This window comes from Poecilia latipinna, unplaced genomic scaffold (genome assembly GCF_001443285.1).
Source record: "Poecilia latipinna isolate Pla-1442-1.1 unplaced genomic scaffold, P_latipinna-1.0 Scaffold1983, whole genome shotgun sequence".
Lineage (NCBI taxonomy): Eukaryota > Metazoa > Chordata > Actinopteri > Cyprinodontiformes > Poeciliidae > Poecilia > Poecilia latipinna.
The window spans coordinates 105,164-121,367 of NW_015114599.1; the positions used below are offsets into that span (position 1 = coordinate 105,164).

General features: G+C 39.0%; 2 protein-coding genes and 1 long non-coding RNA gene across 6 annotated transcripts in view; 1 reads left to right on the forward strand and 2 right to left on the reverse strand.

The window, feature by feature from the left end:
- nln (neurolysin (metallopeptidase M3 family)) overlaps positions 1 to 7,215 on the reverse strand; it is a 31,432-nt gene extending 24,217 nt beyond the window's left edge. Inside the window, exons 1-7 of one of the 3 annotated variants that reach the window (XM_015016127.1) lie at positions 7,121 to 7,215; positions 3,778 to 4,028; positions 1,555 to 1,703; positions 1,227 to 1,331; positions 737 to 839; positions 496 to 656; positions 183 to 318 (exon numbers count right to left, since the gene is read on the reverse strand). In XM_015016127.1, the coding sequence (XP_014871613.1) occupies positions 183 to 318; positions 496 to 656; positions 737 to 839; positions 1,227 to 1,331; positions 1,555 to 1,703; positions 3,778 to 4,006 (883 nt within the window). In that variant the 5' untranslated portion in view covers positions 4,007 to 4,028; positions 7,121 to 7,215. Of the gene's footprint in view, positions 1 to 182; positions 319 to 495; positions 657 to 736; positions 840 to 1,226; positions 1,332 to 1,554; positions 1,704 to 3,777; positions 4,029 to 7,047 lie in introns of all 3 variants that reach the window. The other 2 variants (XM_015016128.1, XM_015016126.1) reach the window with 2 other exon arrangements.
- Positions 7,216 to 7,258: 43 nt separating this feature from the next.
- On the forward strand, positions 7,259 to 15,257 carry sgtb (small glutamine rich tetratricopeptide repeat co-chaperone beta). Of its 2 annotated transcripts, XM_015016130.1 has the most exons (12): positions 7,259 to 7,347; positions 8,822 to 8,934; positions 9,329 to 9,432; positions 9,717 to 9,792; positions 11,144 to 11,243; positions 11,403 to 11,507; positions 12,787 to 12,925; positions 13,041 to 13,103; positions 13,488 to 13,525; positions 13,651 to 13,734; positions 14,894 to 15,014; positions 15,114 to 15,257. In XM_015016130.1, exons 2-11 carry the CDS (start codon positions 8,835 to 8,837, stop codon positions 15,003 to 15,005), a joined length of 921 nt encoding a protein of 306 aa, XP_014871616.1. In that variant the 5' UTR covers positions 7,259 to 7,347; positions 8,822 to 8,834; the 3' UTR covers positions 15,006 to 15,014; positions 15,114 to 15,257. The 2 variants fall into 2 exon arrangements, with proteins under 2 accessions (XP_014871616.1, XP_014871615.1); XM_015016129.1 differs by having other exon boundaries at positions 14,894 to 15,257.
- On the reverse strand, positions 11,730 to 12,780 carry LOC106935594 (uncharacterized). Its single transcript, XR_001421928.1, has 2 exons — positions 12,083 to 12,780; positions 11,730 to 12,038 (listed from the first exon to the last, which is right to left on the reverse strand). It is a non-coding gene; the product is annotated as an uncharacterized LOC106935594 (long non-coding RNA).
- Positions 15,258 to 16,204: the final 947 nt, after the last annotated feature.

Here is a 16,204-nt window from a genome sequence, read left to right on the forward strand (position 1 = left end):
TGACTTTTACTTAAGTACAAATGTTAATGTGGTACTTTGACTTTTACTTAAGTACATTTTTTGAGCACTTTCTCCACCACTGGCTGTAACGCATACACTGTGGCACGCTCTTGGCAGCCTACATGCCACATAAATTACGCCGTGTGTGCTTGTGTGAGGTCAAGGTGTCAGACGGCTCGTACCTATAAAGCCAGACACATTGCCTGTGTGTTTAGCCATGTTAATCTCCAGCACATAGTTTGCATGGCTGCTGTAACCGAGTAAGTCTGCCACCTTTGCCCTTAGTTGGATTAGCTGTTCAAGAATCGCCGTGTTCACCTGGGGAAAAGTAGAAAGGGAAAAAAAAGAAAAAAGAAACACCTGAATCATGTTGTCAGAAACAACTAATCTAACAAAAAAATTAAGATTAAAAGTTTAAAGCTATTCATAATCTTTGAGCAGAACCCCTGAATTATCTTTTTAAGGGATTGTTGGTAAGTGGAGTTCTGGACTCACCTGTTTACACCTGCTGTGGAAAGCTGTTTCCATCTTCCTCCGGGTCTCAGGATTGTGACACCTCTTCATCAGGGGGTGGTAGTGGGGGTATTCCAGCGTCACCTTATACTTCCCCTCTGCTGTCCTCTCCAGACCATTGAGATAGCTTTCAGCGAGGCCTCCTTCGCCAGGTGAACAAATTGAGAATGAATGTCTTGCACTTCTTCGCATGAGCCACAGATTAATGCAAACAGGCTTTTACCTAGTTCCTGCTCGGAAAAAACAAGAAATGTATTGTCCTCGTTCAGATTCCTGTTGAATTCTATGGAGAGGTCACTGATAAGCTTGGAGGTTCTTTTTACTTCCTACGAAAATATAAAGGAAGACATTCTTTTAAACTGGAATTTGAGACTTTGGGTATACAATCAATGGAAATATAACTACAGACTATTTAAAGGCAATCTCTCACAGAAAAACAACATTTATGTATAATTTTATGTAAAATAAAACCAAAGGAGATAGCATAACATACACCAATCACAAAGCTCATAACCTAATCTCCTTATTCTCAGCATCCAGCAGGAAGCACCAACTTCCCACTGACTGCACATCCATAAAAATAACCAATAGCTTGTCCAGGATAATGGTATATACAGAGTTTCATCAATCATACCTTGAACTTGTCCTACAATCACTGCTGTGCTACAATAAATCTTAGAATAAATGTTAATCGTTAATATCTGTGAGATTACCTGCTGTATCTCCTTAGACAGATGCAGTCCTTTCCTCTGGCCCAGTGTAACCAGTCTGTCTAAGAATCTCTTTTCTTCAGTTGAAGGATTGTCTTGAAACTTTTTCTGCCAAAACACACACCACACAAAACATCTTATTGGTGGATTTGAGACCATTCTAAAAAAAAAAAAAAAAAAGTTCAGTAGTACTAGTCATTACTGTTTATATGAAACAAGTATTTTCCATCCAAGAATTAATCAGAACTAAGAAAAAAAATAAAAAAGGGGGCAGTATCCCAGTTGATGATCCATGAGATGTTTTGTTGTATTTTCCAGTAACAAGGTGTACCTGCAAGGCCTTTATACGCTTGAACACGTCTTCCCTCATGCTAATCTCCACGTCAAATTCAGATAGTTTCTTGTCCGCCTCTGTGCTCGCCGACCGAACCTCCTTGTTGGGGCAGACATACTGGGGGAAGTCAAGAACATGGCGGGATGCTAGGAAACACAAAGGAACCACTGAGAACTTCAAGCATTTGCACACCATATAAAATATAAGCAATCCACTACACACAACAGATCAGTCCAGTGGTATCCAAACGTTTTTCAATCAAGGCCAAAATTGTTGAGATGAAACCATTTACATTTCTTGTGCTTTTTTATGTTTTATCCGCTCAATGTGAAAGATCTTATTGAAACGAACAAAACTGAATTTTATTGAAGAGGGATTTGTAAACCATTGTAGATCCAAAGCATAGAAAGGGTTTTTAACAATTGTGTCATTAAAAGACAGGCAAACTGTTTCCTTATATTTTGGGTTCATTGTCCATTCTTGTGGACTTTTTTTTAATGTGCTTTTCAGTAAGAGTTACTGGATGTCTGTGGTTCTGTTAACTTTTTTTTTCTTTTAATTTTAACTGCCTTTGAAACTGTCGCCCTAAAAGATGGCACATGATGCATCAAACGTGATGCCAAAAATTCCACTTCTTTTCATAAATTTATAAGTTTTTAAAAACATTTTATTTATATGTGTGCATCTGAAGGCCTGACTGTGCCCCTAAACAATAAATTTAAAAATGGCAAGAATATTCTCTTGCATCATTTTGTGTAAATTAACTCAAGAAAACTGTTTAGTTTGTGCTGAACATGCTCTAACTTTCCACTAGAGACCGCTGTAAGCACATTATGTAGAGCCAAGAACCGTGAAAGGCTTCATTAATTTCAACCATACAGATGTATTCAATGTATTCAAAAGTAAATCCAATAGCTTGAACAGCAGACATTGTGTATAACAGCTATGCTAATATTTAAACGTCTGTGTGAGGAGATTGCTTTGCTTTAAACGTCTTTCAACCTCCAGGCTTTCTATTGGCTATCAGCATGTCATGTGACCAGAAACAAAGCAAATCGGTTTCTTTTTCACGCAAGCTTTTAGTTTGATTTGGCTCATTCATCTTAATTTTCCACTGTAAAACAACATCAGTGATTGACAAACAACAATTTCTATTTACATTATTTGTTTTGTGTGAGTGATAAAATGTTAAAGTTTGTGAACCGTGAATCAGAATGTGGTGGTCCAGATTTATATGGTTTCCTCACCAGTTACGTGGTATCGCTTCTCGGCCTTTTGGCTAAGATCAAGTGTAGTATCTGTTCTTATCAGTTTAATATCTGATACGTCCCCTACCCGGGGACCATATATTAAATTGATTTTTGGAGCAGGGAGATGGAATAGGGGCTTGCTCCGTCCACTCCACGCATCGACCTGGTATTGCAGTACTTCCAGGAACGGTGCACCCCCCTCATGTGTAAAATGAAAATAATACACTCAAGCTGTCTACAAGCCTAATTGAATCCCATGAAGTTTTGAATTTAAAAATGGCAACTTTTTTTGCTATGAGCCAATTTTAAGACAGGTTGACAATGAAATGCTGTGGACATGTAATATATCCTAAATGAAAACATAATACAGAAATTAAATACATTTATGTATTAACTTCACAGTAAAAAAAAAAAAAAAGTCAAATCTTTCTTTGAGTTACATCACGACAGTGAACACATAGTGTTGCAAAATCTAAACGAACTTAAGGCTTGAAAGAACACTTTTACTGCTATATGCACATTAGGAATTTAAATGGGCAGACAAACAACAAAAACACAATGACACTCCTGGAGAGAGCATCCTAAATTTTATGAAGAGAAAACAATAAACAACACTAACCTTTACTATAACCTTGGGCATACAACTACAGGTATTTTATTGGTGTTAACACAAATTGTCTAAACGACAGAGACAAGACACAGAGGCGGTTCTAACCGGTTTGGTGCCCCGGCTGAACAACCACACTGTCTTTACAATGACTCAAACGTGTATTTGATTGGTATTTGATTTGACTCTTAAAACAAATTGACACAGCAGGGACTAGGCTTAGTTTTTAATTTAACTGTATTGACAACAGCATAAAACTCATTTTACCTTCACCTACCAGTTGATTACAGAGAACTGGCAGGGTGAATGCAAAAATTGGTTCTCTAAAAGACTTCCTGAGCGAAAGCAATTCACTTTACTCACATGCGTAGTCCAGCTTAGCGTTGGCCAGGGCTTCCAGCGTGTTTTCAGTAGAGACGCTTTCTATGTGTAGAGATCCGACTTCGTCGTAGACCTTCTTCACTCTGGCTATCAAGGTGTCTGTGACTGATCTGATCTCGTCCGGGGAAAGATCCCATCTCAGAGGGTTCCTGCTGTTTTCAGCCTGAGAGCAGTCTCTGGTGGACATCACCGATCCCTGTGGAATCTTCATTCTCAGGTGATGTTTAGAGGATCTGGAGGAAGACAGTGAACAGTCCATCTCAGTTTCTATGTAGTAGAAACTGTGGTGGTGCAGGGGTTAGTCACAACCCACGTAAGGAGGTTTTAGTCCTCGATGTGGCCAGGTTTGAATCCTGGCATGATGTCTTTTGTCACATGTCCCCCCTCTTCCTCATTACCCACTTTTCTGTCCTAGCACTTTCAAATAAAGGCCACTAGAGCCAAAAATAACCCCTAAATAAAATAAATGCTTGGGGTGCTGAGGTGGCGCAGGGGTTAAGCACAATATGGAGGCCTTAGTCCTTGATGTGGCAGGTTTGATTCCTGGCCTGGTGACCTTTGCTGTATGTCTTCCATCCACCCTTGTCCCTTTGTGAGTTTGGGAGGGTTGCTGGTGCCTATCTCCAGCTAATGAGAGATAGGCACCAGCAGAGACAGGACAGAGACAGGACATCAACCTGTCCTTGATGTGGCAGGTTTGATTCCTGGCCTGGTGACCTTTGCTGTATGTCTTCCATCCACCCTTGTCCCTTTGTGAGTTTGGGAGGGTTGCTGGTGCCTATCTCCAGCTAATGTTCCAGGTAAGAGGTGGGGTGCACCCTGGACAGTCTGTCGCAGGGCAGCACAGAGGACAAACAACCATGCACACACACACTCACACCTAGGGACAATTTAGAGAAACCAATTAACTTAACAGTTTGTGGATGGAAACCAGAGTACCTGGAGAAAGGCCACGTATGCACAGGGAGAACATGCAAACTCCATGCAGAAAGACCCCAGGCTGGGAATCGAACCCAGAGCCTTCTTGCTGCAAGGCAACAGCTCTACCAATTGCACCACTGTATGTCTTCCCCCTTCTATAATTACCCAATTCACTGTCAAATAAAGGCCACTAGAGCCAATAAAAGCTTTAAGAAAATGCACAGTACATTGCAAAAGAATTGGTATCTCTTGGACTTGACCCCAATTTTTTATCTTACAGCCACAACCTTCAAGGACTTTGTCATCAGAAGTTGATGGGATAGAAGTAGAGTGAAATTGTGGTTTTTGACATTTTTTCATAAACAGGAATTTTTAAGTCTTACCAAATATTCCCAGTGAAGGTTCACAAGTGAAGGAGGACTTAATTCCTATTTTTATTTTTTTTGTCGCAGTTTTGGCCTCTGTCTCGGACTGTTAGGTCTTGGTCTTGTTCAACAAATTGGGCAAAGTCTGGTTTGAGACTCAATAGTTTCTGTAGCTACAATCCGGTAGCTTGCCATCATCAGCGTGTGAATTTGCCCTTTGATATTCCAATTTGAGATATAAAGGGCAATATAAATAGATTTTTATGAAAACAGTGATCAGAGCACGGCTGCGTCCGACCATCTCAGTAAAATATACATTATCATTGCTAATGACAGTGAAATCTTGTTGCACATGAATGTTCATAAACCCAGAAAATGATCAAATTGTGTAATATCGAGTGATTGACTCTTATAATCGTAATCATGTGTTAATGTGACAAGATTAGCAGAAATCAGTTCCTTAAAAAAGACTGGAATACAGCAGCAGGTTGCAGTCATTAAACACCTGAAGGCAAAGATAAGTATGTCTTGAGGGTCTAGCAGTAGTTGACACACAAGTGGAAAGAACATGATATGGTGTCACAAGCGATACGAGTTAAACTAGGAGAGTACGCTCCGAGCCTGAATGCTTGACCCACATTTTTAGAGGATCTAGTGACTCAAGTGTGGTTTTGTGAGAATGTCTTGATCTGGTTTTACTCCAGACTACCCACTGTAGTCTGCAGACAATGTGAAATTAAGGCCCGGTCAATTGACCGGATACACAATTGACTCCGGACTTTTACAGTCAATAGCCCTGTAGATGCATAAGAAGCTCTAACCATCCTCCTTCCACTTTTAAGCTCAAAACCTTGCATGATGTGTTTGTTGTAGTTTGCTAAAATTAGTCATTAAGTATGACTAACTAACAACCCAAAAATGATTTTCATTCCTCTTCTACACCTCTTTTTTTAATACATGTGATCAAGCAACAGTGAAGACCAAAGAACACAACAAACAAGTCAAGGAGAATGTTGAAAAGGTATGTCACCACTGCAAACATACAGAATAAGCCAAGAAAGAGGTGCAGAGAGCCACAACCCAAGTGATGATTTTTTTTATTTTTTATTATTATTATTGGTCAAAGCATTAGCTCTTGGGGCAATTGTTAGTCATGCAAGCCACATATCTGGTGGTTTCATTTGCAATCTACAACATGTGAAAGACAGTGATCTGGTAAGATTAGACCAAAGTGTAACTTTTTAACTGAAATAAATAGTGGTTGTCAACATTAGTCAAGTTTTATTTATATATGTTAAAAAACATATATACTACATCTAGCGATTATTTTAGTTAGATTAATATAAATTAATTTGATGATTAATTGAAAAAAAAAACTTGAAACAATCTGCAGATTTTCCATCAGTCTTTTAGAAAATCTTGGGAATACAAACAATATTTCAAGCAATCAGCTTTTTTGAGCCAGTATACTCCAGTTAACCGACTAATCATTTCAAAATATCGGCCGATATGAATATTAGTGCAGATATGTCTGCATTCCTTATTGAAATGTGACAAAATATGGAAAAACTAACGGGTGTAAATATTTTCCTTTCAATTTTAAAGCTTCTTTTTATACGACACAGAGCATGAGAGGTGTCACCGAAGCGTTTGCGGACTTTCTCCTAATGACCCCACTGGAATTCTTTTCCTGCTAGTTAGAAACTTTTCCCATGTCCAGCCGTCGGTGTAAAGTTTCACGGCACAGCAGCGGAATCCCTTCACCCCAAATTATTTCCAGGCTGGAATAACTGTCGGACAACCTTCACACAACAGCTGAAAATTCACAAAAAATCTTGACGACCAAAGAGCAAAACCTCTGAATGTTTTTTGTTTGTTTTTTTTTACCATGCACGTGCGACCGTACAAAGCGATAATCCTGCAATCGCACACATGTGGAACAGCCGGAAGCAGATGCTCGGCATACCTGCAAAGTGTTCTGCACACTGCAACCATTAACGCACACATGCCGCCGGATTGTCATGCGCTTATAGCTTTACCAGGGCAGAAAAAACTCTTCCTAGCTTACTGTCGCCACTACACTCCCAAAAGCTGCGCTCCTGTCGATGTTTTCTCTTCGTGTGTGACAGAAAAGGAAAAAAAAGAAAAAAAAAAAAAAAAAAAAAACCTCTCGCTTCCGCAGGCCACAGCGCATGCGCCGGGGGAAGGAAACGCTCGCGCCGTCCTCATCATGACGCGGTGGCAAACAGACAGCTGAGGAGCTCAGGTAAGGTGGGCGGGAGGGGAGACACCGATCATTACCCTTTAACGTAGAGCTATTACGAATACGCGGGTTTAATAACTGATGCTTAATCAGTTCGGAGATGTTTTCTTCTTCACCTTCTCAGAGGGTCGTGTTTGTTTCAGCCTGTGTGCAGCATCACTCCGGCTGCAGAGCATTGTAGTGTTCAGATTAGGCTGTTTTAAAAGCAGCCAACGCCCGGCTGCGTGTCATATAGCCCGTCCGACGAGCTGATAAATATGTTTTCTTTTAACAGCAAAAAGTGTGCATTATGAATGAAAACACCCCAGTTCCTCCCCTCTTACATCACAGCTCCCGCATCACTGCATGTAGCCGTGTGTCAACACACACACACACACACACACACACACACACACGGTAAGGGAGGAGTGGGCTGTTCCAGCCGGACCAGAACAGCGAATGGCATCAGCACGTGACGGAGATATGAGGCAGTGTTTGTGTTTTTTTATCAGCATGCAGACGATATTCCGACCGTCATCGCTTTGCCATACCCCCCCTGCTGCACCTATTACCAGGTCAGGCGCAGGGGAAGCAGCGTGGAGCTGCAACCAACGTGTGAACGCAACAACAATAAATATGTCCGAATTATGCAACGAGTTGTCCTGGAAACAAGGGACTACGTGAAAGGCCGGAATCTTTATTATATTTGATAATAACGTGGCTGGATGAACCAGAAGGGAGTCAACCTCAAATGTTACGATGCTTCTTTTTTCAAGAGTGCCATAGAATTAAATATTATAGGACTACCATATAAATGGTTTATCTGTGAACAGGTACATCTAAAATCTGATGTCCATTTCAAATTCAGAATTACTTTATTGATCCCAAAGGGAAAGTAAATTTTATTGTAAACACATATTAATTCAAATTCTTCAAAGAGTAGTTGGAGGATGATGATAGCTATTGGCAGATAAGATCTCCTGTAGCAGTCTGTTTTACAACAAATTTGAAGAAGCCTCTGACCAAGGAAATTATTCCTCTCTTTACTCAGAGTCCCTTAAATAAAATCCAACGCAACTTATTGCAGTAACAAGAACAAAGAGCCAAAAACATACAGTGGGATCTAAAATGGTTGATTAAGAAATCTAGACTGAGGGATGTAAATTAACAGAATACTCAGGCAATACCACATTCAATCTAAAGTCACTTTTTCAGTAGTATTAATCAAAAAAGTGAACTGTTTGTTCTTCACTTTGTTGAAGGAACAGGTATATTCAATTTTTTATATGTGGGCACAGTACACTATTCCATTAAAATTCAATCACTAATTGGAATAATAAGGAACTGCAATTTAAATACTAAAAACTACATTTCAATTACATGATTGAAAACTGTGGAAACGCATTTCATTTCCCATTTTCTGACAAATCACTCATGGTGGATTCAAAAACGAGTGCCCTCCTTTTTCCAAATCCGAATCTCCTCCTGTGCTCAACAGTTTCTGGGTCAAAATGGCCGTGGAGAAGCGCCTGGCGTTCGCTATTGTGCAATTTCTACGAGACCAAACTCATCGCAGTGCTTTAAATTCTGATGAGCAAGAGAGCCTGGAGGGTAAGTCAGCTCACCCAAATATTCTGTACACCTGTATAGAGAATCCACTACAAAGAATTCATGCCCCTTAGACTTCTTTTTCTATTTATTTGGGTTTTAAATTTTAAGGTTTACCACAGACTCTTGACTGGATTTTTGTTTTGACTAAGTCACATTCTAAAACATGAATATGCCTTCATATGAACTCTTTCTCTATAGCCCTTGCAGCTCCAGAACACACAGTTTCTTGGCAGCCTTTTATGGGTTTTTATCCACAGTTCACCAGCTTCGTGGACCACTATGATGCTGCCACCACCATGCTTTCTTGTGTAGATTAAAAAAATTCTTGAAAGAAATTTACTCACACTGTTATAATTTACTTACTCTGAACTGTATGATCATTTCCTCTCTTCAGTTGCGATCCAGTGCTTGGAGACTACCTTCAAGATCGGCTCCAGTGACTGCCATCTCGCTGTATCCCAGCCACTCAGAGAGATATTCCTCAACGCCCTGCTCAAGGTGGGTGGTGACAACTACATCGGTGTAGCGTGGTGACATACCAAGGCACACGATGGAAGCAGCCGTTTAACACATTGTATGAGAAATGTTAACAGTTACCTGCTTTATTGCAAATATGTCATTTCAAATCGATGCTCTTCAAAGATCAGTCCCTGGAGTCTTGTAGCAAAGTGAAAGTTGAGGTGTCGTTTTCCTTTCATTGGAACTACCAGACAAAAAGAAATCCTCTCTAATAGTTTCATTTATGTTTATTAAATCTCATCGGTGACTTTTCTATGTCACAGAACGACAATCTCACCGTACCAGAGACGTCCCCGTCTCCTGAAGACATAGAACGGGCAGAGCAACTTAAAAATGAAGGTATGTTGTCAGCAGATGCAAATACATTGTTGCGTTTCCATGTTTTGTCAAGCTACAGACAAACATTTCACTGTGTTTCAATGGGATTTTAAATGATTTTCATGACTGGGGTGGTGCAGGCGACGCAGCATAGTGTCAGATAATATTGAATGAATAATAAAACAGAGAAGTTACATAAAGCTGTAGGAAAACAACTAAAATTGGGAGGAATTACAGAGGATCCAGCAGTGAGGGATTACTGATGGAGGGTGGAAATAAAAAGAGAACCAGAAGAGCTAATCACAGGTGAATGGATGCAGCTGGGGAAGGAAGCAGGTAAACTTACACAATGGGATAAACAGATGGCAAGAAATAAGGACGTTAACAATAAACAAATGATCAAAACAAAAGCATAAATGAGATCAGAAGTCCAAACATTAACGGAACAGTGCATGATTGTTTCCCTGTTCATTTCCCCTTGCAAAAATCAAGTAATAATAAAAACATAGATTAGCCTATCTCCAGCTAACGTTCCGGGCGAGAGGCGGGGTCACCCTGGACAGGTCGCCAGTCTGTCGCAGGGAGGTTTAGACTTTGAATGGGCTATTCTGACTCGTATGTTTCGATCTGAACCATTCCCACTGTAGCGTTGGATGTATTGTTGGGCTCATGCTGGGAGCTTACCCTCCGCCTCATTGTCAAGACTTTCACTCTGTATGTTACTCCATCCATCATGTCAGAAACTCTTAACCATTCTGAATATAAACAGATGGACATTGAATTAATTTCTTTACTGCAGCTTAAAAACATTTGCTTTAAAAAAAAAAAGGGGTTAGGATCTTTTTAAGTAAAAATCTGCACCAGAACTGTAGATTAGAATCCACAAGGGGACACGCTAAATTAAAAATGTCAAACCCTTCAGCTGCATTGGAGAGATCCGGCAGATCTGACCTGCTCAGAGTGACATTTTATTGGCACGGGTTGGATCCACTAGTAGCCTTAACGGAGAAGGTTCACTGAAAATCAATACAAAGTTGTTGTGAGTGGTTTCTACCCTGACAGGAGGATTACCGCTATGCAACTGTTTATTAATCACGAAGGATGCAAAATATTGTTTTGCATGTGTTTAAAAAGAGGCTCCAGTGGCTTTGGAACCCATACTTCTACATAATCAGGTTAAAAACATGTAAAGCATAAACATACCCAATATAGTGGTCTAACTCATTTTTTTTAGCAAAAGTGATTTATTTCTTTCAAAAATCATCTTTTTTTGCCAAGAAACAAAATCACTTGGCAAAAAATGACGTAGGTCATTATTTTGATAAGTGACGATAAGTTCAAATCATTTACAATTGTTCTCAAATTTTTTTAGGGAACAATCATATGAAGGAGGAAAACTACAGATGTGCAGTTGAATGCTACACAAAGGCCATAGATCTGGACCTAAGAAACGCTGTGTATTACTGCAACAGGTACTAAGGACATATAGTTTGTGTCCAATGCTGTGATTCAATAAAGGTCTAATTGTGGTTTTATAATTCCATGTTGTAAAGCCAGTGTACCGTCTTCAGGTGCTGATGCAGACTCTATAAGTGACCTCTGATTTATTTATGAATGTATTTTCTTTGTAGAGCTGCTGCTCACAGTAAACTGGGTAATTATACTGAGGCGACTGGAGACTGTGAAAGAGCCATTGGGATTGATCCAACCTACAGCAAAGCATATGGGAGGATGGGGTGAGTTTATGACTGTAAACTAACAATAAAGCATGCTGTGCTAATATCGGCATTCCTCGTAAAAGTTGTAAAAAATAAAAGCTTCCAATTGAAAACGTAAAAACTGTTTGGTGATATGAACACATTTAGTTGGTTACTTCAGTGGCTATTTTCCTGTGACTAATGGATGGATTGATATTTAAGATCAATACACATATCGTTCTCAAATTATTTCATCTGTTGTCTTACTCTTGTGAAAATGAAGTAGGCGAAATATATCTGTCACATTGAAGTTTTACATTAATCCCCAATTTCATGTTTTCCTGTGAAAAAAATACAGACAATGTAGGCATTCTGAAAAAATAAGGAAGAAAAGAAAGGATTAACTACATTCATTTAGGGAGGTTTTAATCGGACATTAGTAAGTGTAGCAATGGTTTAAAAAATGTAAAAGTTAGGGATCAGTACATAATACAACCCGGAATTTTTCACAACTTACAGCCTTTTTTTCTTGGATATTTAGTATAACTTCACATAATGCTACCCCAAAACCTTCCCAGAACTTTCTGAGTACTTACCTAGTAGTGCACTGAAACTTTCGCAGAACTTGCTGGTCACTTCTTGGGAAAGTACCTCTAAAATTCCATTAAAACTACCTGGCAGAATCCAGAAAGTAACTTATACGCTATGGGAAAGTATCTAGTATGTTCAATGAAAGTTCGAGCAAATAACTTGGAAAGTATCTGGCATGTTCCAGGAAAGTTCAAGGGAAGTACCTGGAAAATTCCAAAAAAGTACCCAATAAATTTAATGAAAGCACCTACTAAGTTCTACAACCTTTCTGGTAAATTCCATGAATTTGTTTGAAAGGCTTATGGAAAATAAGTTCTGGAAAGTACCGTAACAATTTAAGAAAGTATCATATAGGTTTCATGAAAGTACCTTGAAAGGCTCAGGACATTGCCCAGTAAGTTCCTCTTCTACCAAGGTTATCACAGTTTCTTTCTGGTGAGCTTTGGAAAGTTTTGAGAAGCTATATTTGATAAGTAGAAAGTTGTAGAAAGTTCCAGGACACAACCTCCTGGGATAGTTGCAGAATGTAAAACTACAAGCTGAATCATGCTGCCATCAACTACACTGATTAGTTTCTGACATTTTTCTGTCTGAGATTTCGCTGCTTCCACAGGAGATGTTTTAATTTTAGGGTGTTTTACACATTTTTTTTTTTTGCAGAGATGTCAAATTGTGGAGGTCCCTGTGTATATTGAATCTGATTTGTCTACCTTGTGTGTGGGTGCAGTTTGGCTTTAACTGCAATGAATAAGTATCCAGAGGCGATTTCATACTTCAAGAAAGCCCTGGTTCTAGACCCGGAGAATGACACATATAAATCCAACCTGAAGATCGCAGAGCAGAAGCATAAAGAAGCTTCTAGCCCAGTGAGTGAAAATGGGAATGTTTTATTTTAGTTAATTACCGATTACTTGATTGTTGTCAACTTAAACTGTTTTTTTTTTTGTTTTGTTTTTTTTTAAATTGCCAACACTGTTACAGATTGCTGCCGGATTGGGATTTGACATGGCAAGTTTAATCAACAACCCAGCCTTCATCAGCATGGTGAGACTCCTGGTAACTCTGTTGTACTTGAAAAAGTTTTGACAAAAAGCTTGTCGATATAGGCGGCCAGGATCCTCAACACTGGTTCCTATTAACCGTTAAAGTTATTGCGTTGTTAAAATGTCTTACCCTTGGCTCCTAGCATGTAAAAACTATGAGACGTGGGAGGGCCAGCCGGGTCAAGAACATTTCTACAAACCTGCCATAGTTTTACTGCGGCAACGACAAGACACATCTGAATCCAATAGCAGCCCGGCTGCATCCAGACCAAGGAATTACGAGCCCCGTTTCGTCATAAAACCGCCAATGCGATCGGCAGTAAATTGTTCCTCCTACAGTGTTTGTGTGCAACCCGATTGATTTCGGCTCCATTTCTGTTTACAGGCCGCGAGCGTCATGCAGAACCAACAAGTCCAGCAGCTGTGAGTGCAATGCAGATTTAACCATGTTTGGAATCGGCTCAAAAGCTTGAATGGAATCTGCAGTTTTAATCGGTTCTTTTTCTTTTTTTAATCGCACAACCTACTCACTGTCTCTGTGTGCTCAGCATGTCGGGAATGATGTCGAATGCAGTCAGAGGTCCTGCCGCAGGAGTGGGAGGACTGTCTGACATCTCCAGCTTGATTGAGGCGTAAGTAGAAGAGTGAAGACAGAAGATTTGCACAAGTTATGACTGTAATATACATTTTTGCTTCAGTTTATGGGGGTTGGGGAGCCATTTCCAGGATTCATTCCAGCTGCTGCTGGTATTGATCCATTTGTCTTTGGCAAGAAAGCAACTGAGCAATAACGCTGCTTCTAACTCTTCCATATAAAATGACATTGCCAAAGCTCTGCCTTCCATTTATGCAATACTTCATGTCTTTTGCGAAACATAGCTCTATTAGTTTTATGATTTAATTCATGTAAACCATACAACTAGCTTTTAACCTTTTACAACAATGTTATGGCCTTAACTTGTAAATTCCAAATTAGAGCTCAAATCAATTAATTCAATTAATTGAAATAATTGTCAAGTAATTTAATAGTCATTTAATTGTTAACTGGAGAATACGAACCACAAATAGGCAATTTGCTGAAAGCACAACACACTCAGAGTAGAAGTATTTTTTCAGTTACAGATTAATCGCATTAATCAGGATTAATGGAACGAAATAATCATTAACTAATTAATTTTTTTTTTTTAATTAATTGTTCACTGGAGTATACAGACTAAAATAAAAGGCCATTAGCTGAAAGAACAACATACTCAGAACAAAAGTATTATTTTAGTTGTGGAAACGATACTTTCCACAATTAACTGATTAATCACGATTAATCAGATTAAGTGATTATTCGAAATAGAAACTAATTTAATAAGCAACTGTTAACTGGAGGATAAAAGACTGAAAAAAGGCCATGAGACACTTGGAGCATAAGCAATTTTTTTAGCTGCAGATGCATCCTTTGCTACAAATGATAAAGTGTATATTATATGAATGCTATGTTACATCATTTCAAGGAAAAGGAAATACAGCAAGTATTTCTAATATTGTATAAACAGGGCTTAAGTCAAAATGAAATAAAAAATTTGCAGAATGTGCCAGATTTTTTAATTATTTTTAAATCTGATTAATTGTAATCAGTTACTAAAATAATCATTCATTGCAGCCCTACTCCAAATATCTTTGGGCATTTTCCTAAGAAAAATGCAGTTTATTTTAAATTGTATGTTCCTAACCTTTATGGATGTTAAACAATATAACAAGACTTCCTCTTTCTTGCCTTTTTTTTCTTCCCCCCGCCATCAGGGGCCAGCAGTTCGCCCAGCAAATCCAGCAGCAGAACCCAGAGCTCATCGAACAGCTAAGGAACCACATCCGGAGCCGTTCCTTCAGCGGCAGCGCTGAGGAGCACTCATGATTTATTTGGGTATTCTTCCACTTAAAAGCGAAACTCTCTTAGCAGCAGACCGTGCACTCATCCAGGTCTCATTTATACAGCCGTAACAGCTGAGTAATTTCATTGCAGACACTCTTTATTTGCCTCCGAAGAAGAGCAACCATATGGCGCGATAACAATCTCTACACCCATTTCTAGTCCCCGGCACAGCTGGAAAGAAGAGATGAGGATGGGGTCGAAGGCACTTTAACTGAGACTATAGGAGAGGAAAAACAACAACAACAAAAAACTGGAGACTGGACCATTAAAACAAAACATCCCACCAAACAAGACAACACCTGGTGATAAAACAGGAGCCTAGATGTCAGTCAGTCCACCAACAGACCGTGAAGTGAATATTATCTCCAGTCGGAGTCATCGTGTTGGATGTGGCGAAGTCACTGACTTCTTCATAAGTCAAGAATTCATCTCTCTATTCATAATACAGAAAGAGTGGAGGAGGAATGTACTTAAACCGCTTAGCAGGGAAAATTGCAGCTTTTTTCATAAATACTACATCAAGCTTTGGTTGTTTATAATGTTTAATATTATTTTTATAGTCAGAATCAACTTTTAACACCATACTCGCTTTGTTTGAATAACTATAATAAAAAAAAAACATTCAGCCTTTGAATATTATGGGACTCACGTTACTGCTATTTAATGCATACACATCATCATTAAGGCAACAATGTAATTGTATTAGCAGTGTTTGCAGCCTGTTCAGTTGGTGACCAACAACATATTCCTACTGTTCGTTTCTGCATGCTCTTAAATCTGGTATTTGAGATCAGAAGCTTTATTGAAACTAATGTATCACTAAGGCAGCACTTTGTTTTGTCTTAGGGGGAAAAATAAATAAATGTCTTAAAAGTAACCGCCTCATTTTTTCTTTTATAGGAAAATAACAAACGTGAGACATTTTAATCTTTTTGTAAGTTGGTATGGACATGCGTATGACTGTCTGACAATGTATGCTGATCTGACAGAACACCGGCCAACGCATCATTGGGGTATGAGAGTCAGCGCTGATGCCTACGAATGGCCATTATTATTATGTGTGCACACAAAGGTTCAAGGTTTTAAAAAAAATTTTAGATTTTTGTTTTGACATGATTTTTGTTTTGTTTTGATTGAATTCTACTCTTTTTGTTTGACATGATTTTTGTTTTGTTTTGATT

Excerpts from the sequence above, each read along its gene's own strand:
- sgtb (XM_015016129.1), top strand. The coding sequence starts at position 8,835 with ATGGCCGTGGAGAAGCGCCTGGCGTTCGCTATTGTGCAATTTCTACGA. Across the intron at positions 12,926-13,040 it reads ATAAAGAAGCTTCTAGCCCA|ATTGCTGCCGGATTGGGATT; the intron begins GTGAGTGAAAAT and ends ACACTGTTACAG. Across the intron at positions 13,735-14,893 it reads ATCTCCAGCTTGATTGAGGC|GGGCCAGCAGTTCGCCCAGC; the intron begins GTAAGTAGAAGA and ends CCCCGCCATCAG.